The sequence below is a fragment of the Glycine max genome, chromosome 14 (genome assembly GCF_000004515.6).
Source record: "Glycine max cultivar Williams 82 chromosome 14, Glycine_max_v4.0, whole genome shotgun sequence".
Taxonomy (NCBI): domain Eukaryota; kingdom Viridiplantae; phylum Streptophyta; class Magnoliopsida; order Fabales; family Fabaceae; genus Glycine; species Glycine max.
In genome coordinates this window covers 49,474,024-49,495,568 of record NC_038250.2, presented here as the reverse complement: position 1 = coordinate 49,495,568, position 21,545 = coordinate 49,474,024, and the positions used below count along the sequence as shown (strand labels likewise).

The window sequence follows — 21,545 nt, the reverse complement described above, 5'->3', positions numbered from 1 at the left end:
CTGTGGTCAGTGCTACAAAATTATATGTGATTACAAAGCAGACTCTAGATGGTGCATCAAAGGAAGATCTGTAACCATTACTGCCACAAACTTTTGCCCTCCCAATTTCGCCCTTCCTAACAACAATGGAGGCTGGTGCAACCCACCACTCAAGCATTTTGATATGGCCCAACCCGCTTGGGAAAAGATTGGTATTTACAGAGGAGGGATCGTCCCCGTGCTATTCCAAAGGTTTGAACATGTTCTCTACCTTAGCAGTAGTGTTATATAACATTATGTTCTAATTTCAATATTGTCATCCTTGTACACTAGACAAAAATAACAGTATTAATAATGCTAACATTTTTTTTAATCGACAAACGATAATTTGTTAATTTTGTTAGAAATATCAGTTGAAAGGATTCGAAGCCACAATCTCCCTTCCTCAACGACTGGACCAACCTTATTTCTTCTTAATAATGCTAACCTTGTTTGCAGTGACTTAACATTTTCATCAATTACTTTGTGACATGTTAATATTATTGTTGCAGGGTTCCATGCAAAAAGCATGGGGGGGTTAGGTTCAGTGTGAATGGGAGGGACTACTTCGAGCTAGTGTTGATCAGCAATGTGGGTGGTGCTGGATCCATCCAATCTGTGTCCATTAAAGGCTCAAAAACTGGATGGATGGCTATGTCTCGAAATTGGGGTTCTAATTGGCAATCCAATGCGTATTTGAATGGTCAATCTTTGTCCTTCAGGGTCACCACCACTGACGGAGAAACCAGAGTTTTCCAAGATATTGTTCCAGCAAGTTGGACATTCGGCCAAACTTTCTCTAGCCCAGTTCAGTTCTAAGCTCACAAATAAACCAACGGCTGAGGCGTGCTTTTTTATTTTACTGGAGCAGCCCGCCAAACCCTTCTTCTGGTTTTGATTATTTGGTGGACCAAACCCCATCAACTCCAAGCCCTTAATCAAGGCATAAATTGTTATCAATAATAACAATCAATCACCATCATATCATAAGGATTAAGCTCAAGCATGTAGATCAAATAAACATCTTTGAAGTTTAAATTTATACTATAAATTGTTGTAATATCACTATAGTCGAAGTTCAAGCTGTGCCGCTGGAGTTGGGAAAATATTAATTCCCTAAATTTTTTGATGTAATGCTGTCACTTGTCACTGTTGTGTATTAATTATGCTTTCCTTACCTAGAAAATATATTTTTAAAAGAATGAGGAATTGTATTATAGGGAGAAATTTGTAAAACTCTTGGTGCTCATAGATAGAGAAAAACTGCAACAAAAAATTCAAAATACTAACATTAATCACGAGACTAACAACTTAAATCTAAATGATAAGAATAATCAAATTTGAATGGTTCTGATGTGACTATTCATTTGCCTTTTATTGTAATATATGCTCCATTCTCAATTCTAACTTTGAAAATAACAGTTTTTTTTAGCTCTCGGTCATAATATGGTTTATAGAACTGCTATCAATAAGCTAAAGTTTCTTTAGTAGCTGTTAATCGTAAAACATGATATTGCAAATAATTTTTCCTCTTTTTGTTGATCCTCAACAACCTTGGCCTCTACTTGATGAAACTTGCATATCTTCTCCTTATGTCCTAAGTCATCGCACTTGTAGCATTTTCCGTTAGGCCTCCACCAACTTCTCCTTTATAGATGATTTTCTTTTTTTTTTTTGGTAATAAGGATATGGTGGAAAAGCTTAGTATTATTGCTTTGGTCATTATTTTTAAAATCTTTGACTTGTTCCTTTTTCTTGTTTTTCTTCTCAATGTTGATTTGCAATTTTGGCTTGGAAAGTACCCTTCATAGTTTTTTCTTGTCTCATAAGTCGTCTTTGCTCAACTGGCTGTAATGCATGTAGCACTCTTCTTCCAAAGTGATCCTTTGTGCTTTACAAATAACTACAGAAAGCTCCATATCTTTTAGGTACGACTATTAGATTTTTTCAACAATTATGGAATCGAGAATTTTAGTGTCTGATAATTATTACTTAGCAGTAATGACAAGCATGTATCTAAGAAATATTTGATTGTCTCGTACTCTTTCGTTGTAATCAAATTCCCTCGTTAAATTAACACTTGCATGCTTCGAATCTTTTCATCTTTTACTTCAAATGATCCCAAATTAATTTTGTTGTTTTAATAGTCATGATTATGCTGAGAATAATTTATGAAACACCAACAAACAGATCTTTACCTTTACTTTCTTGATTTTTCTTTTCTTTTGAATTTTTATCTGCTGGGTTGGATTGCATGTAGTGCAGGAATATCTTAATCCTCTTATTCAACTCCCCAAAGATCCAAAGTCTCTGGATATAAATCCATTTTCATTGTCAAAGATCATAGCTTTTGCCATCAAAGATAGGAAAGACAACTTGTAAAAAACTTAATTACTTTGGCTTTCATTTTTTTTTGGTCCGTAAGAAGATAACTTTGATATCAATTGTTGATTTTTTATGTAGAAAATATATTTTAAAAGAAAGAAGAGATGTATTATGTGTAGGAGTTCGTAGAACTCTTATTCATTAGTTTTGTTTATAAAGAAAAATGTAACAAAAATTCAAATATTAACATTATATTTTGATCTTAAAATCAAATTACTAACCTACTAAGTTAAAATGATAAGAATAATATCTTATCATTGTCTAAATAATATTCTAAAAGTTTGAAATATAATAAAATTTAATTTCTAAAAACTAATTATTCAAATTCAAATCTTAAATATTTGCACATATTTTCAATAAATTTCACCAAGCTTTTGAAATAAGAAAAAATTCCAGAGAGTTTACCAGATAACAAAACTTGTCAGATGCAGCAAGATGATCTTACAGCTAGCAGAGAATCTACGTGTTTTTTGTTTGGTAAGCACATGACATGAGTTAATAAAAGTGAGACACACGACATTAAAAAAAGTACGGTATCGGGAAAGTGACACTTGTTAATTACTACTTGTTGTTTACCCTTTCAGTCGAACCAAAACTCTCATCAACTTCAGTGAAGAATGAAAATGTTACGTAGCAATATCTATCTTATGATTTTAATGAAAGACAAATGCTAATTAGTATTCTTAAGTAAGACAGTGGTTAAGATATTAAAAGAAAAAAAATTAAAATATGCAAAATTGTACGTACTGATTTTTATGTACTCTTATGATTTTAACAATAAATATATATTTTAAATTTTGTAACCAATACCTTAAAGATATTGATTAATAAAATTCCTAATTAAATTGATAACAACTTGCTATAGCAATTGAAGCATCATTAATGTCATAATGTGCCTTCTATATCTAAAATTTGACCAATGATAGACATATAGCTAGGCTGTGTCATAACGAGCCCTCCTTCTAAGACGTAATGTTCATTATTAGCTGTGGATAATGACTTGCAGCGGTTTGATTTGCACTTCAAGTAGAAGTATATTAAATGGTGGTGTTAGGCATTAAATCAATAATTTTAGGGGTTGACCATAATTTTGCGCATCCCTAGTAAAATAAATCCTTTTATATAATTTTTAAACCAATGTCCTAAGAATATATAATAATAAATATTTATCATAATTTGAATCTTCTTAGTTCTCTTACAGCTGATGGTTCAGTTCACAGTTTGATTCTATCCAAATGGAATACTGTATTGAGCTAAGATTAAGTAAATGTGCCCGTATTGGTTGAAGCAAAACCACTGACCATTCACTTTGGGGTCAATATGCTAGTCCAACCCAACACCCATTTGCGTTGCCTTTCTAATTGGGATTCAAGCAAGTAAAACTTTAGGCTAGGCAATATTCCTAAAATAAACTCGTTTTGTTATAAAAAAAACATATTATGCTATTTATAATTATAAGGGAACCGGTCAAGTAATATATATCAAGAATGCAACTTTTATTTTCATCAAAAAGAAAAGAAAATAAAGGAAGGCAGCTAACGTTGGGAATCGAACCAATAGATAATTCCATATTTTAATTAATTGTCAATAATTTCACTTACTTTTTGTTAGTACTCAACATTTAATTCATGAGAGTAAAAGAAGAGAGGGATTTAATTTAGAATAATTAAATTATAAATTCTTCTTTATATAAAAGATTAAGGTGTGATCATTGCATTAGTTCTTAACTTATTTTCATTTCTAGATTTTAATTTTTTAAAAACATATTTTCATCTTTAGATGTAAGAAAATTAAATTAAACACATCAAAATACACCATTAAATTATATTTCAGTAAAATACTAAACTTACTAAACAATGGAAAAATACGTCACTATAATGAAAATGTGCAACTTTAGAAATAAAACTCAAAGGGGGAAGAGGTAGCCAAAATTTGAGTGCATATGTTAGGGATTGCTTTAGTAATAATGTTCGCTTTTAAAAGCAACTGTACCAAATGCAACTTTCTTTTTATTTAATTGACGATGCTTGAAAACACTGCTCCACTAACAGGGTCGTAGATCACCAAATATGCTTAACAACCATACACTCGTAACAACTCCAAGTTTCCCGTGTCACCACCTCATCTCTATAAATAACATTCTCGTTAATGTTTCTCACAAGTCATAAACAAAGTTTGTATTTGTGAATAGAAATATGGCAACTATTGCTACAGTTATGCTTATAACTATGTCCCTGGCTTCTCTTGTGAGTGCACTAAATGTAAATTACTATGAAAATGCGTGCCCCCATAATGTAGATTCCATTGTAGCTGCTGCTGTTCACAAAGCAACCATGAATGACAAAACTGTCCCAGCTGCTCTTCTTCGGATGCATTTTCATGATTGCTTCATAAGGGTATGCAACTTTTTGCTTGTCCTAATTCAAATAATATTCATATGGGGCAAGTAACATGCCTTTGCGTGTTAGTTCAATTTATTTTGAAAAAGTAATCCTCTTCAAAACATGTGCATGCACTAACATTGTAGTAGTTAGAGTGGATACGTATAAAACTGATCATATATTTACTCTTTTTTTTTTTTTTTGAAGGGTTGTGATGCCTCTGTTCTTCTCGAATCAAAAGGTAAGAAAAAAGCAGAAAAGGATGGACCTCCTAACATTTCTTTACATGCATTCTATGTCATTGACAACGCTAAGAAAGCAGTGGAAGCCGTTTGCCCCGGGGTAGTATCTTGTGCTGATATTTTGGCTCTTGCTGCTAGGGATGCTGTTGCTCTGGTCAGTGTCTCAAGCAATAGCATATAATATACTTACATAGTAATCATAGTTTTTATTTTAATTATTAATTTGAGATTATTTTTTTGTCAATCTCACTAAAACAAAACCATTTAGAGTACTCTTAGATAAAATGAAGGTTAAATTATGTTTTCCATTCTGATAAAACAATAATTTTATTTTTATTCTTGACCTTTTTTTTAATTTATGGTAAATTAATAAATTTTATATTTTTATTAGTCTTTTATAAAACAACTAATAACATTGAAATTTTTTATAGAGAAAAACATAAAATTCACTAATTATTATAGACTAAAAAAATATCAAAAATAAAAAATAAATTTTTATTTTATCAGAAAGTAGAAATGAAGAAAAAAATATTTAAAAATAAATATAAAATTTAAATATTTATTAGGAATCACACGTATTTTAACAAATAAATATTAGAAATTTATTTACTTACTGCCTTTGTGTGGATTTAGTCGGGAGGACCCACTTGGGATGTGCCAAAAGGAAGAAAGGATGGAAGGATATCAAAGGCCACAGAAACCAGACAATTGCCGGCTCCCACCTTCAACATCTCCCAATTACAACAAAGCTTCTCCCAAAGAGGCCTTTCCTTGGAAGATCTTGTAGCCCTCTCAGGTACTATTGAAAATCTTAAATTATGAATTCAATTGCAAGAGATCTAATACTGAGAAGGAACATGTTAAGTTCTTCCTTTACAGCCACTTATCATGATTTCATATTTGTTTAATCAATTCCTAACATCCTATTTCTTAACCAGAAATAAACTTTGCTTTAGTAAAATAACCATTACACATAAATATTTTAATATACATATATGGTTCCTAACATTCCTAGAACCAGTGTAAAAAAAATCAATGTCTTAACCGCATTGGATTGGATGGTAGGAGCCTTATTATAAATGTAACTTGTCATATATGATAACATGTATTGGATAACAGAAGATCGACCATGCATTCTAATTAAACTCTTATACAAATGATGTTATGTTCAGGAGGTCACACCCTGGGGTTTGCTCATTGTTCATCTTTCCAAAACAGAATCCATAAGTTCAGCCAGAAACTAGAGATTGACCCATCTCTGAACCCTTCATTCGCAAGAAGCCTCCGAGGCATATGCCCCTCTCACAACAAGGTTAAAAATGCAGGAAGCTCATTGGATTCTAGTTCCACCTTGTTTGACAATGCTTATTACAAGCTACTCCTCCAAGGAAAGAGCTTATTCTCCTCTGATCAAGCTCTGCTCACTCATCCCACCACTAAAGCTTTGGTTTCCAACTTTGCTGATTCGCAAGAGGAATTTGAAAGGGCCTTCGTCAAGTCCATGATCAAGATGAGCAGCATCACCAACGGTGGACAAGAAATCAGGCTCAATTGTAAACTCGTTAGATGATTGATTCGCATGTATAAGAATGTATGCATGTTTTTTAGTCAAATGTGTTGTCGCGATTAATGGATTGAGGAAAACAAAGGGTACTCCCTCCTTTCTATATTTTCCACCCCATGCATTCTTAAACATTAATGAAGGATTCATTCACTTGTTATTACTTGTAACTTTCAAATTGTAACCATTTTCTCTTCCAGCATTTCTAGCAACATCTTACGTACCAATAATATTGCAGCGGAAAAAAAAAGATTTTTCTTGTCAAAGTAGAAGAAGAAAAAACCCTATTGTTTCGTAATTGAATCCAAGACATGGGCTATCCAATCCATGACTAGTGGCCCAAGCAAGATTTAAGTTTTTTTTTTTATTTTTAAATCAAGAATAAGCAAGTTTTCAAGATACATTTAAATAATAACAATAATCCAAGGATAATATTTAGATCTTGATCAAAAAAGAGTGTTAGCAGCATATTTTCTGTCACACTTCTGGTAACACACTCTTTGTTATTAATTAGAATTTATATCAAATAAGAAGTGAGATATGCCAAATTTTATAATTTAAAAATAAAGAATAAGTTAAAAAAAGTGTGTTGTTAACTTGTCATTATTTCTCTGAACCAAAAAAGAAAAAACTTGTTATTACTTCTCTTTCCATTCATTATCGATGGCGATGCTAACTAAGAGAGATCTTGATGGCTTCGTAAATTATTTGGAAGAGGAGGCTGTGATAATTGAAAGCATTGATCCTCATTGGTGGCTGTAAAGGAGAAATTGACTGAGGGTAAGCTGTTATTCTCAAGTTATGGCCCAATACTTTTTTAGTTTTAAAATAAAAATAGAAAACAAAAAAATGGCGCGTATTATAATAAAGTGTATGTAAGGCTTTCCTTCTTTTATTAAAAAAGTAGATTTTGTTATGAATAATCTTTCCTTCATGTTGATATCTTTCTTTATATTTATTATTTATTTTTATGTATTTTTTAACTCTTCTGTTATTTTTTTATTTATAAATATGTTATTCTTCTTGAAATGAATATACCTAGTTATCATTTTCTTTATATTTTCTTCTTTTCAATTTTTTTTCTTTATTATTCTCCTCATGAGTTATATTATATTTAACATATTACCAGTGCGATTATTTTTGTTCCATTAAGCATATATATTTGCAATTGATATTTCAACCGCAAGAAAAAGCCTAGAAGAGAATTGATTTTGTGTTATAAGGTAAAATCCTTCCCATCTCCCTAACCACAATATTCAGTTTAATTTGGTTCTTATAAATGTATAGTTATATTCTTTACATAATGTGATTTTTATTAAAATGGAGTGAATCTATAATTTATTTTAGAAGAATAATGGATATTGACTTATCAATTGTTAAAAAAATTTCAAGTCAAATCTAATTGGCTATCTAGATGCAAATTATTTGTAAAGATAATTATATACAAGTTATTTCAATATATACGAGAAACTTGTGATTTATCTTTGTCAAAAAAAATGACAGACATCAACAATTACATGTAAAGATAATGTTGTTAAGTTAAAAGAATAATTATTATTTTTTCACCCATGATCTCTGAAAGAATGATCATATAAATGTTTAATAAATTTGTTCGTATGAGAATTTAGATGATCTCTTTACAAAGTCGTTGCTAAAGAAAACTTTTGAGCAATTAATTAATAAGATTAGACTTCATCGTCTTAAAAATAATTATCTACATAAGAGGAGAGAAACAATACGTTATGCACTCTTTTTCTTTTAATCATGATTTTATCTCACTAGATTTTTCTATTAAGATTTTTAATGGGACAAGTGATAACATATTAAAGAATGGTGTACTCTTTCTCTTACACTATATTTTTATCTCATAAGATTTTTCCTAATAAAATTTTAACAAAACACATTTTTAGATAATAGAATTGTTACTGTTATACTTTTTTTCGTAATTAAGTATTTATTGATGATTATTGCTTTTGGTAATTTCTACTTTTTCTTGATAATCAGTAGTAACAATTTATGATATCACCAATGATTGGAAATACTTTGATGTATCCATTATTTTTAGTAGTGGAGATTTTTCTGGACTATGTCCAGTTGTATATATTTCATATTGAGAGGATTTTTTACATTAAAAAATGGTGTCTTTTTAGCAATTCCATATCTATTTATTTATTTAGGTTGTTTGGATATTTTACGATAGTTGTTTATTATACTTCTCACAAATTCTCTCATGTTATGTCAGAAAGGTTAATTTACCCACTTGACATTTTTATTGCTTTCATTGCGTGTGTCCACGGGCGGCATCAGAGATGGTTATTATTTATCTTTATGGGTTTGCCCAATTGAATGATAAAGCTTAATTATAATAGAATAATAAATCTGAATGACATTAATTATCATAAGTGAAGAAATAAAATGAAGAATTTGCTTTTCGTGAAAGATTACATTTACTTGTATTTGTACGTCAAAAACCAAATAATACATCTTATGAAGAATGGGTTTTTGAGCATGAGGTTTGCGGCTTTTATTCAGCAGTTGATATATGATAATATTTTGATTATATTTCCAATATTTCACATGCTAGAACTTTTTAGAAGATACTTGAGACTTTAGGTCATGAAATTTCACTATGAAGAGAGAGTACTTCGATTATTGATCGTTTAAGTGAATCTCAGAGTTATTCAGTTGCTTTTTTTGGAAGAGTTATTCAGTTGTTTATAGCATGAATATTAAATTTGATGAGGGGATTTTTCTTCTTCGATTGCTTAGATGAATTAGGTTAATTTTACCAAGTTTGATCCTGACATTTTTCTCAAATTAATTCAAGGTTGAGTTTAACTTACTTGTTTAATATAGTTTTTTTAACATTTAATTGGTTTTTTTTATAAAAAAGCTAGAATAATTTATAAACATATATATATATATATATATATATATATATATATATTATAGTAAGGTTTTTTAATTAAGTTTATAAACTTGTCTTCAAATAGATTAATGAGTATAAATTTAACTTAAGTCTTTAAATAATATAATAAATATATAAATTCAAAATTTCATAATAAAATCTAATACGAGAATGATAATTAATAATATTATATTATTTAAAATTTCATAAATAAACTTACTTAAATTTTAAAAAACTTTTTGAATATATATACTAAACTCTATTTTTTAATTAAATATTTTTTTCGAATTTCACTCATTTGGTGATTAAGTTTGGCCAACTTTAGATGTGAGTTAAGTCACATGTTTTATCAAGTAAATTGACTTACTAATTTCTACACCCAAATGTGAAGCAATTAAGCCTTGCCTCTTGAATAACAAAAAAAACGACAACTCTTGATTTATTTTGAATTATTCATTTAGATACAATAATTTAAAATCATTTATCAATATATATATAATAAATCGTGGATATGTTAAAATATAAATCATTATTTTTCTCATTAATTCCTTCACTTCTGCTCCTGTTAGATGATCAGCTAAATCCACTATCAAAAGCAGGAAAATCGTGACAAAACAGTATACTTTCATTTTTTTTTTCTTCTTGTTTTTGGGGAGGGGAGTGTTCATGAAATATTCTTTGATAGGTAAGGCAACTTTGTATAACGGTCGAGGACCAACTTTGTATTATAATTAAGACGACAACTAATTGCGTGTTACTATCGAAAGAAATAATTATTTTCTATCATTTAAAAGAAAAAAGATTATTTATTTTTCTAAAAATAATCTGTACAGTATGTGCACTTAAACAACAGATCAATATGTACAATATATAGAAACTGACTGTATAACAAAAAACTAGAAAACAAAAACTTGTACATGCTACGAACCTAAGATTTTTTATGCGATCGACCTTAATTTTAGAGACATGTATATATATCATCATATATGCATTATGGTCTAGGAAAATTGATTTAAAACGTTAATGAGGCGTCATCAAATTCAAAAGCACCTTAATTGCCATAAAGAGAAGGAAGAGCCATCCTTCTTGTGAAATTAAACCTTCCTCCATGTCCACTGTGACAGCTAGCTAGCGCATGCAGAATCTTCATATATATGGACTTAACTAACTCATGTGACCTTAATGTTGTGTTCTCGAAAAATCATCTTTCATCGAAAAATGATATTTCAAAATAAACAACATCACTTTAATTTTATCCTAATTTATTCATCGAAATTTTGATTAACTTATATAACTTAAAAATTTTCTCAAAGGAAGAGATAACAAGGAATAAGAAATGTGTTGTTTTTCAATGTTTTACTTTTTTGTCCGTAATTTCTTGCACAACAAGCCTCCTTGATCTGTTTGTGGTGAGAAAGCACAAGTAGATATGCCCCTCAAGCTCTTCCAACTGCTCCAGAAAGCTAGACTCATGCTCATGAAAATCCCTCATAACCTGCTTCAGTAGTATCTCACTCTTCTCATTCCTCACACAAACCTCAGCAACCACTTTCCTATGCTCCACTTCATCGTGCAGCCTCTTCACCATCCTACTCATTGTGTCCAAATCATTGCTCAGAACATAAACCCCTTTTGCAGCCACATCAAGTTGTTCACACAGCTTCTCATCATCACAATAGCTTGACCTAAACCTTTCACGGCCCCTCTTCACGAACAAACCAACCAACCCACACACGATACTAGGCGCAGCCACCAACCCAACAATGCTGTGAAAAGCAAACACTAACAAAGCAACAAGAACCACGCTATGAGCAGTAATAAGAGCAATCCCCAAAACCTTCTTGCAAACCCTCTTTAATGTCAACCTCCTTCGAATTTCCCTTCTCGTTGATTTCAGTCTTTGCAAGAGTTCCACGTGTCTGTCGTGGATGTCACGGAACTTCACGGTGCTAATAACAACGGACAAAGGGTTTTTTTGCATAGCAAAGGAAGCTAACTCTCTATAGATTACATACTTGTTGTGGATTTTGTCGTCATTGTCATCATCTTCATCGTCAAGGACCGTTTTGCTTAGCTTAACAACCCTTGTGATTCGTCGATAAGCAAGTCGCATTGAATGGATGGCTTCAAGGATTGTGTCACAACAACGACACGCTTCTAAGCTTGCTTCGAAGTAGTCCACAAGAAGATGATGCAGCTTCAATCTCTGTGCTATGTTTGCTATCATCTCTTGCCGCGGCTCAAGCAAATACTCCGTGAGCTGCATGCACAAAGGAATTGAAGAAGAAGAGGAAGTTAGCATTTTGGTGCTTGTCTTTTCAATCCCCTCTTGTGCTTTGTTGCATATTTCGATGTAAGACTTTGTTCTGAATGCTTCCAAATATTCCTCATTCACGCTTTGCTTCTTATACCATCTATCTTCGTTACATTCCTTCCGTGATCTACCTGTTTATATAATTTGCACAACAAAAAAAGGAACAACTTCATTATTAGCTAGCTAACTAATTATTGGAGCAAATTATGTGGATAATATTACTTTACCAATCAAAACAAGCATTTAATTGAGAAAAAAAAGGAAAGCAAACAATAGAAGCTTAAATTAATATTGATTAATTAATGCTTCCAACATACCTCAAAATAATGCAAAATATATCTAAGCACATAATTAATGGAATTGATCATGACAAGAAAGATGTTTTTATGTTATATTTTGTGATCAGTGGAATTGAAAATAATGTCTGAGAGTTAGGATAATTCAGGCATTCTATTAACTGTTTTTATGTTATATGAATTGAAGGAAGAAAGGAGTTGAAAAGAAATTAAATAAACTTACCTGTTCTTCGTAGAGAACAAATCCACCCAGTACATGTCATATCGCGCATATATAAAGAAGAAATTAATGAGAGATCTAATTCTGGGTTGTTGCGTGGACTCGAAATCTAATTAACGGAATGAAGGAATTATGGCACCGAAATATATATATAGAGAGAGAGAGAAAGAGGTGGTGTGTATTGGTGGAGTGGGGAGAAGTTAAGAAGAAAAAGAGAAGGAATATAGTTGGCAGTTAGCACTACCACAAATAATGGTCAAATGACTTTGCTCGCACGTTAACGTACCTCACATGGTGTGTTCTCCCACGTCAACACTAGGCAGCTCCTCCCATAAGCTCAATCTATCCATTTTCATTCTATTCCCTCGCAAATTCGTTGGATAAATCAGTGCTTGTTACATGTGAAAAAATTTATATTTTAGGATATTTTGTTCTACAGACAAGTTTTTTTATCATAATTTTGTATCATTTTACTTGTAAGTTGTAATATAAAAAATGTCAGTAAATTAAAAAAAAAACTTAATACACATTACTTAAGAACTTTTTATATTAAATTAAATCCATATTCTTTTAGAAATTAAAAAGAAAAACCTTTGGACTCCGTTTTCAAATTAACTTCTGACAACATCCTTTTGTCAAAATTGTTTCTGCCAAATTATCGCCTAAATTTACCTATAAATTTCATTGTTTGAACTTTGAAAGGTTCATGAGGTTAAAAAAAAAGTAATTAGTGCCTGGTAGAAAAGAAAAAAAAATTGAATTAAATAAAGAAATAAAATAATGAAATTCAGACATTTTTTTTTAATAATTCTTCTTTCTTCTTTATTTGATCTCAATCAAACATCCTCTTAAGGTTCTCATACTATTGAGTCTTGGCCGGATATTAATAATTAATTATTGATTGATAATTGATGGGGGAAGGCGTTTGTTTGTGTGTAAGATATGGAGCACACGTGGCGCTAAAGCAAGATGTTAACGTGGGGTCCTAAGATTGTCATTGGATATATATCTGTTTGCCACGTGGGCTCGGTAATGATTGCAGATGTTACGTAGCAGCTTGATGGAGGTAAGAAAATCTTCTAAATTAAAGCCCAGCCATGAATAATTCAGTCATGAAAAAGATTCATCTAAGACTATCAAATAAATTTGGATAAATAGTTACTTTTATTTTTAAATCTGTAATTTATTAATAAATATGTTTTTGAAAGGTGATAATATAATATTTAATTTTTAGAAATATAAAAAATGCGATAAATATATCTTATTGTTAACTTTCATTCATCATTGTTGACAAAATAAGATACAGAAGAACGAATTAGTTATTGAAATAATTACTAATGTAATCATTTCTAATTGTCAACAAAGAAACATATTTGTCATATAATATTTTCTTGACGTTTCGTCTCCTCACTTTCTCGGAATAGGAATAGGATAAATTATCATTTTTATTCATGAATGTTTAATTCGCTAACAAATGTGTCTCTAATAGATAAAAATACAAAATTTAGTCCCCAAAAGTATAAAAGGTGTGACAAATATATTCGTCTGTCACCGTTGATAAAATAGCCAAGATTCAAAGAAATGAAATATGTGATACATTTATCTTTTATTTATAGTAAATTATGAAAAAAAATTATAATAATTAGTACATTGTTACAATATTTATTTTCTTAAATTGGTACAATGTTTATTTTCAATAATTTTTATTGTAACAAACAAATTATGATTAATAATCAATGTTATTGTTATTATTATGTTTGTTTAAAATTATGTCTGTCAATATATTTTTTAAGTGATTATTGTAATGTTTGTTTTTAACGATAAAAATGGTAAAAATTTATTTTAAAATTATATTTTATCCTTAAATGAAATGAAATTTCGAGTATAATAAATTAGTCTAATAGAAATATAATGATATTTAGGTCCAATAAAAAATTATTGATATTTTCATCCAATAATAATAACTTATTAACATTTTTGTCCAATGGAATGTATTAACATTTAAGTCCAAAAAAATTACTAACATTTTCCTCCAATACAAAAATATTGACATTTTCGTCCAACAAAAAAATACTGACATTTACTTCCAAAAATGATATTTTACTGATATTTTCGTCCAATCTAGTCAGCATGATCACGTGATAATCATTTCAGTAACAAATTCGTCCATCTCTATCATGTAGACTATTTTATTGATGGTAATAGATGGAAGTTAATGATCGGATATATTTGTTGCACTTTTTATACTTTTGGAGACTAAATTTTGTATTTTCATCTTTCATAAACACATTTATTAATGAATTATACATTTAGGAATAAAAATGATTATTTATCAGATAAATAATGCATACTACTGCTCTCCCTGTTCTGTCCCTTCCTTTGTTTATGTTTAAAAAAAGTTAATTAAATATTTAATCCATAAACAAAAATAAAAATTTGATTGATGGTAGTCTTTTAATATTTTTTAATCTTTAAATAAAAAATTAACCGATCAAGATTGCTGAATCTTATTTACTTTTAAAGATATTAAAAAAATTGCTTCTTCAAACATTATATTAAACTAAATTTCTTAGATTTGGTGAATTTCAATATTATTATTGACATACAGAGAGTGTATTTGGTATATTTGGTATGTCACTTAAATAACTTGTACTCATTTTATTTTAAAATACTTAACGTCCAAAATTATTTTATATTGACAAAAAAATAATAATTAGATGAAAGAGAATAATAATTTTATAAAATTAATCTTATATTATTATTAATTTATTTTTAGATTTTGTAATTCATCATTCATATATAAGGGATATAAGGAAAAAAATATAATTAATATTAAATTAAAAAATTAAAATGAAAATTATTTTGGAATAAATTTTTTATATGACAACTATAATGAAATGGAGTAAATGAATTGACTAATTTATAAATTGATTTCACCGTAATAAATTTATTTATTACATAATTTTTTTAGTAGCTTATTATAATTTCAACATATTATAAGTTACTAATTTTTTTTTCTTATTAATTTATAATCAAACAACTAAATTATATATTTGTATCATTTTATATTCATCAACTAACATATAGTTAATATAATGAAACACCATTAATTTTTCTTATTAAGAATATAGTACCTTTAATTCAATCAATTAACTTATTAATTTTTAACTTTCCAGTTAGTAACTTCTGACATATAATTACCAGCTAACTTATGAGTTTTGTGTTAATTTATCAGCTAATTTGGTTATAAACACTGTAATCTTAATCAATTTTAGTTTTAATTTTAAAATTTTCATAATCAGTTACATACTTACATTAAAATGAAGCATTAAATACTAAACGTTAAATATTTTGTATTTTCATGTTAATAGTAAAGAACATTGATTGTCTTTGTCCATGACTATAATATTAAATAATAAACATTAAATACTACTTCCTTTATTTTTTATTTATCGTTTAAGATTTTTATGTAAAAATAAAAAAAATTGAATATATTTTCTTGATTTTAATAAAATAGTTATGAAATTTTTTTGTTTACTCCTTTTCCTTTTCACTCCAAAAAAATGCATGTGTAAATTCATTAAATTTTGAGTGAAAAGAATAATTAATATAATATTGAATTTTGCAAAAGACAAATAAATATTTTTTTTTTTTTAAAATCCAACAACTAAAAAGAAACAGAGGAAGTAAACACTAAAATTAAATACTAACTATTAAATATCAAATATTCAATACTGAATCTTAAACATTAAACAAAAATTATTAAACATTATTATATATTAAATATTAAATACTAAATACTCTCTCCATTGTTTTTTAATTGTCGGATTTTGGAAAATATTATTGAAATACTTTAAGTTAAAATAATAAGGTGAGGCAAAAGTGATTTGAAATCTACAAACATTTTCATCCATTATTTAATTATCTTTACAACTTTATATGGAACACTTTTTCATACGAGACTGACGTAAATCATTTGTTCCCTTCTTAATGTAAGTACTTTGAAACGGTAAAATATTAAAAATAGGCTTATCTATTGTTTTTGTACCTGTAATTTTTTTAATTTTGCTCCTTCCAAAAAAAAATTCTCGTTTTAATTTTTGTAAAATATATTTGGTTTATTTTTCATCCGTAAAAAGTTTTAGATCATTTTTTTATTGTGTAATATATTTTTTACTGTTTAAAGTGTTATTTAAAACAAAAATGAAATCAGTTTTAGCTTGAATATAATATAGTAGTAGTATTTATGAGTTATAAATCATATAATATATTATCTATATGATAGCTAAAATTAAGCTGAGCCAAATATATCCTACATCTACTTATTCGACAATTTTATTTTAGGTTATACTTATTCGACCCTTAAGTTATGTAGTAAATTATTATTCTAATTAACTATTTTTGAACATAAGGAAATTTATTATATTATTTTTCATCTTGTCACAGGTAACTTTACCATCATTTAATAACTTACTATTTTTATTTTACTGATTAAACCAATACTCATAATTCAAACACATATTATACTGCATACAGCAGATATTTGAAACCATGGTACGTAAATGAAGCGATTGAAAACAAAAGCAATAATATAATACAGACTTGCAGGTGATAATTCCGGATCATAAGTCTAACAAGTATCCCATACTATTTACGCAAAAAAAAAATGTATTTCTAGTTCTAGAGTCCAAAATAAGATTAATAGACGAGGTTTTTTTATTTAAAAAAAAAAGAGAGAGAGAGAATAGATAACTGTTTTAACTTTTATCTGAAGGGGGAGTTGCTACTTTTCATTCATGTCTTTAATTAATTGTTAAATATTTATTAGTGATGGTTGATAGGAATTATTGTTATTTGGATTTAAATCACCAAGCATTTACAAGTAGTTAAATAAGTACTATTTTAGAATAATCAATTAGACCAAATACAGTACTCTATAATATTATAAATACATTTAGATTGATTCATTTTATTAAATAAAACGAGAGTACCAAACATACAAATGTTTAAATTATAATTTTTTTCTCTAAAAGCTTAAAAAATTAATTCAGACTTAAACGATAGATCAGTTTAACAAGTAAAAAGTCATTGACATAAATATATGACTTATTCGTCCAATTGCAGAGGTAAAATCACGGGTCTATTAAACAGTAAATATCGAAACAAGTAAAATTTGATCCGAATTGAAGGCTAGTTTAGTTGTTGGAAGCGGCAGCATTAGCAATATCAATGACGAAACGGTAGCGCACATCATTCTTAGCAAGGCGCTCCATAGCCTCGTTGATTCTGTCTGGTGTGATTAATTCAATGTCACTCGTTATATTGTACTTTGCACAAACCTCCAACATTTCCTGCGTCTCTTTTATTCCCCCTATGATCCCACCTTTCACTGATCTCTTGCCTGCATTTCACCAATGTTAATCAACATTTGTTCATCATTTTTTTTTAAATCAACCAACTAAAAAAGGTAATTAATTAATGGATCTTCCTCACCAAGTGTGTTTTTAAGGATATTGATTAATGAACTAAAAAGAAAAAACATTTATTAGAAAAATCATTGGAGAATGTAAAGAAATTATTTGTAATTCCAATAAGAATTTTTTTTCTTTTGCACTAGTTAGCTTTGCCTTAATTAATTAGCAAATACAGGAAGGGAAATTTACCAAATATCAATGGGAAAGCTGGCAATTGTAAGGGCTTGTCTGGTGCACCCACGAGAAATAAGGTCCCGTTGACTTTGAGCAATTCCAAGATGGGCAACAGAGAGTGCTCTGCCGAAACAGTGTCCAATATGAAATCTATGCTTCTCCTTGCAGCCTGAGTGTCACCAGAGAAACTAAATCATGTTTACATAGCCTTCACCCATTTATTATCCTAAAGCCCAAATGCATCAAACCATATATATACTTTTTTAATGCTGTGAAATGTAGAGGCAAACAATTGCATTACAAACCTGTAATTGTTTAGGGTTGGAGCTGACAATGAAATCATCAGCACCCAAACGCTGCTTAGCTTCAGCCTCCTTGGAGGGAGAAGTGCTGATGACGGTAACATGGTGGCCGAAAGCCTTGCCAAATTTAACGGCAATGTGCCCAAGGCCTCCCAGACCAACCACCCCAATCTTCTTTCCCGGTGATGCTACCAAATCGTGGTCTTTCAAAGGATTGAACACTGTTATTCCTGCGCATAGCAGAGGAGCCGCTGCATCCATTGCTAGGTTTTCCGGAATGTGTACCACATATCTACACATCATTTTTTCTTAATCAAATATAAATTATTCTCTCAAAAAAGAATTTTTTATAGACAAAGTTCAAAACCTGACTTTAAATAATTATTAATTTATCAACAAAACTACTTATTTTAATACTACCAAGCATTAGTGTAGTGGGGGTTGGTTGTCTTCAACGACCACTGCGATGCCTTTAAAAGCAACGTGAGTTTCAAGATAATGTCTTCTTCCAAGTATCAATTTCATTTATGGATAATAACTACTCTAAGTCTAAGATAAATTGGTACTAATAAAAATATTTTTAAAAAATAAACTACAAATATTTATTGCATAAACAAGTAAAATTATTCAATGGAAGTCAAGAATTTACTTTAAGCAATTCAAAATTTATTAATAAAAGTACTTATAAAAATGAGATCTAACAATTGCAACCAATCATAAAACCGCAATTGATAATTTAGGCTCTGCTGTCTTCAACATCCTGCTACCCCTTTAAAAGCAACGTGGTCTGCTGTCTTCAACATCCTGCTATCCCTTTAAAAGCAACGTGGCTTTGAAAGAGACGTTGTCTTCTTTCATTTACTCGCCTGTGCCATCTTGTTTCACGTGCACCGTTTTGGCTATTAAGATTTTAATTTTTACAAAATCATTATATAATTTTTAATATTTTACAAAAATAATACATGGACACTAAATTAAAGAAGAAAAACTCCACAAAAAGAATACAGTGATGTCATCTCTAAGGGCCGGGAGAGTTCGTTTGCAAAGAAAAAAAAATTGAAAAAAAGACAAATAAATAAATAATAAAATATAACGTAAATTTCATATTTTTATATATACTCTATTTTAATTCACTTTCTTTTCATTCTATAAAACTGAGGATGATGGGGGAAATTAAGAAATGATGAAGGAACCAACACCAACCTGTAATCTGCGACAAAAATTTGAGAGTAGCCCCCATAGGTGATGCTGCCATCCCAGAATACTCCGTTGTAGACAAATTGCAACTTTTCACAGTAATTTTCCTGATCGGTCTTGCAGTGCTCACATTCCAAACATGAAGCCGCCAAACACCCCACACCCACTCTGTCTCCTTCCTTGAACCCCTTCACGTCTCTCCCCACCTTAGTTACCACCCCAATGATCTCGTGTCTAAAAACACAATCAACATACATACATTAATTAATTAACCATACTAATTACTAACATTAACAAATATAAATATAATATACTTACCCGGGTACTACAGGATACATAGTAATGCCCCATTCATTTTTAGCATAGTGGAGGTCCGTGTGGCAGATCCCACAATACAGTATCTTTATTGTCACATCGTTCACACCATTCTCCCTGCAGCGTGATATGTTATTTTGGATCTATCTATGTATATGAAGATGGAATCAATAAGAAATATTGAATATTGATTATTAGTACCTTCTTTTGAAAGTGTAGGGGGTAATCTTGCCCGAAGAATCATGAGCTGCCCACCCAGATACGGTCACTGTGTGATTCGCTGTGGTCTGAGCCATAATATAGAATTAATGAAACCTTTTTTAGTGAGAGAAGAGAACACACAACACACACTTTCTCAAAGTTAGAGAGATACTAGGTGGTGGTAGAGTGATGGGCTGCGTGGAGGAAACAGGTTCATGGACCTTCACATTTTATAGAGGGAAACAAATATAGAATATTCCAATAAAAAAAACAAATCTGTGCCCATTTTGTGCACCATGACATTTCTCACGTACTTTATTACTTGCGTGCTACATACGCTCTTTATTAATATTGGATATATCTACTTAGTTAGTAGTTGGTATCCAATATTTTAAGACTTTGGCCAGTTATCCAATTATAATTAAAAATCAGATATAATTTTTAAAATAATATAAAATTATTTTACGCAGCAATCCATAATTATTACTTACCTTGTCCTAAAATAATTATCATATTTAAGTTTTTTTAATATAATATTAATTACTTTTTTATATTAATATCTTTAATAAATGTCATCATAATTTTTTAATATAATATTAGTTAATATTAAGGTTAGTTTTTTTTAATGTAATATTAATTCCTTTTATCGTTAATATAATTAGAGGAAGTAATAGTTCTAATGATTACACATTCATTACAATATCATTATGTCAATCTCTTCATCCTATATCATGACCTTATGCTCTATGATTTGGTTTCTGTCGGTGTGTAGCTATCAAGACCAATTCTTTCCATATATGTTCATTTCTATATTTAGTGTAATTAGTCCTAACTTAATTATAGGATCACGATTGTAATACAATATGTGTATATAAACACATTTTGTCATGGGAATAAAAAGATCATTTTCCTGGACCTTTCTTTCTAATATTTCTAATAATTTTTCTTTATTTAGGTAAAATAATTAGGACGATACTTATTTTAGAATTGAAAAGTATTATACATCAAATTAATTTTATTTCCCTTTTGTGTACAATGATTATAAAAAAATTGATTCTAAGGTCTCATGCATATTATACAATTTTTTTCATTAATAAGCTGTCTATTTATTAATTTTATTTTATAAAACAGAATTTACATATAAAAGAGTTATTTTGTATTTTCTAAATAAAATATTTTTGTTATTCTAAAAGCTTGTACCTTAAAGTTAAAGGGCTTTGTCACGTAGTCAAAACAAGTCATGAAAGGCAGGAAAGGAAATATATTATATATAGAAAGGTATACCACAATAAATCTACCTATTCCTATTGTTTCAATTTTCTAAACGTGCAATTTTCTGTCAGATTCGTAGAGTTTTCCTTACCTATAAGTATATGATTAAAAAGGAAATTAAAGTAAATAATAAGAGTATCTATCACATGATTAGAATATAGCACGTCTATTTTTTGTTCTAATCTAAAGAAAAACTAAAAGAAGCCACACTTTCATGGAAAATATATGAAGCTTTCCCAGTAACTTTAAAATACTGGTTGTTGTCCGAAAAATTATATTATATAT

The 21,545-nt window shown here is 29.3% G+C and overlaps 4 protein-coding genes across 4 annotated transcripts; 2 read left to right on the top strand and 2 right to left on the bottom strand.

Moving 5' to 3' along the window:
* Positions 1-6: 6 nt before the first annotated feature.
* LOC100783913 (expansin-A11) lies at positions 7-1,181 on the top strand. The gene is made up of 2 exons (XM_003544336.3): positions 7-231; positions 531-1,181. The coding sequence occupies exons 1-2, from the start codon at positions 164-166 to the stop codon at positions 835-837; spliced, it is 375 nt and encodes a 124-aa protein (XP_003544384.2). The 5' UTR covers positions 7-163; the 3' UTR covers positions 838-1,181.
* Positions 1,182-4,558: 3,377 nt separating this feature from the next.
* LOC100820056 (peroxidase 64) lies at positions 4,559-6,750 on the top strand. The gene is made up of 4 exons (XM_003544972.5): positions 4,559-4,799; positions 4,992-5,180; positions 5,660-5,822; positions 6,199-6,750. Exons 1-4 carry the CDS (start codon positions 4,599-4,601, stop codon positions 6,594-6,596), a joined length of 951 nt encoding a protein of 316 aa, XP_003545020.1. The 5' UTR covers positions 4,559-4,598; the 3' UTR covers positions 6,597-6,750.
* Positions 6,751-10,770: 4,020 nt separating this feature from the next.
* On the bottom strand, positions 10,771-12,495 carry LOC100784441 (UPF0496 protein At1g20180). Its single transcript, XM_003544337.5, has 2 exons — positions 12,329-12,495; positions 10,771-11,940 (listed from the first exon to the last, which is right to left on the bottom strand). The coding sequence occupies exons 1-2, from the start codon at positions 12,375-12,377 to the stop codon at positions 10,844-10,846; spliced, it is 1,146 nt and encodes a 381-aa protein (XP_003544385.2). The 5' UTR covers positions 12,378-12,495; the 3' UTR covers positions 10,771-10,843.
* A 4,772-nt stretch (positions 12,496-17,267) lies between these two features.
* On the bottom strand, positions 17,268-20,177 carry LOC100820588 (putative cinnamyl alcohol dehydrogenase). Its single transcript, NM_001255385.3, has 6 exons — positions 19,989-20,177; positions 19,791-19,904; positions 19,479-19,706; positions 18,279-18,567; positions 17,989-18,142; positions 17,268-17,726 (listed from the first exon to the last, which is right to left on the bottom strand). The coding sequence occupies exons 1-6, from the start codon at positions 20,081-20,083 to the stop codon at positions 17,521-17,523; spliced, it is 1,086 nt and encodes a 361-aa protein (NP_001242314.2). The 5' UTR covers positions 20,084-20,177; the 3' UTR covers positions 17,268-17,520.
* Positions 20,178-21,545: the final 1,368 nt, after the last annotated feature.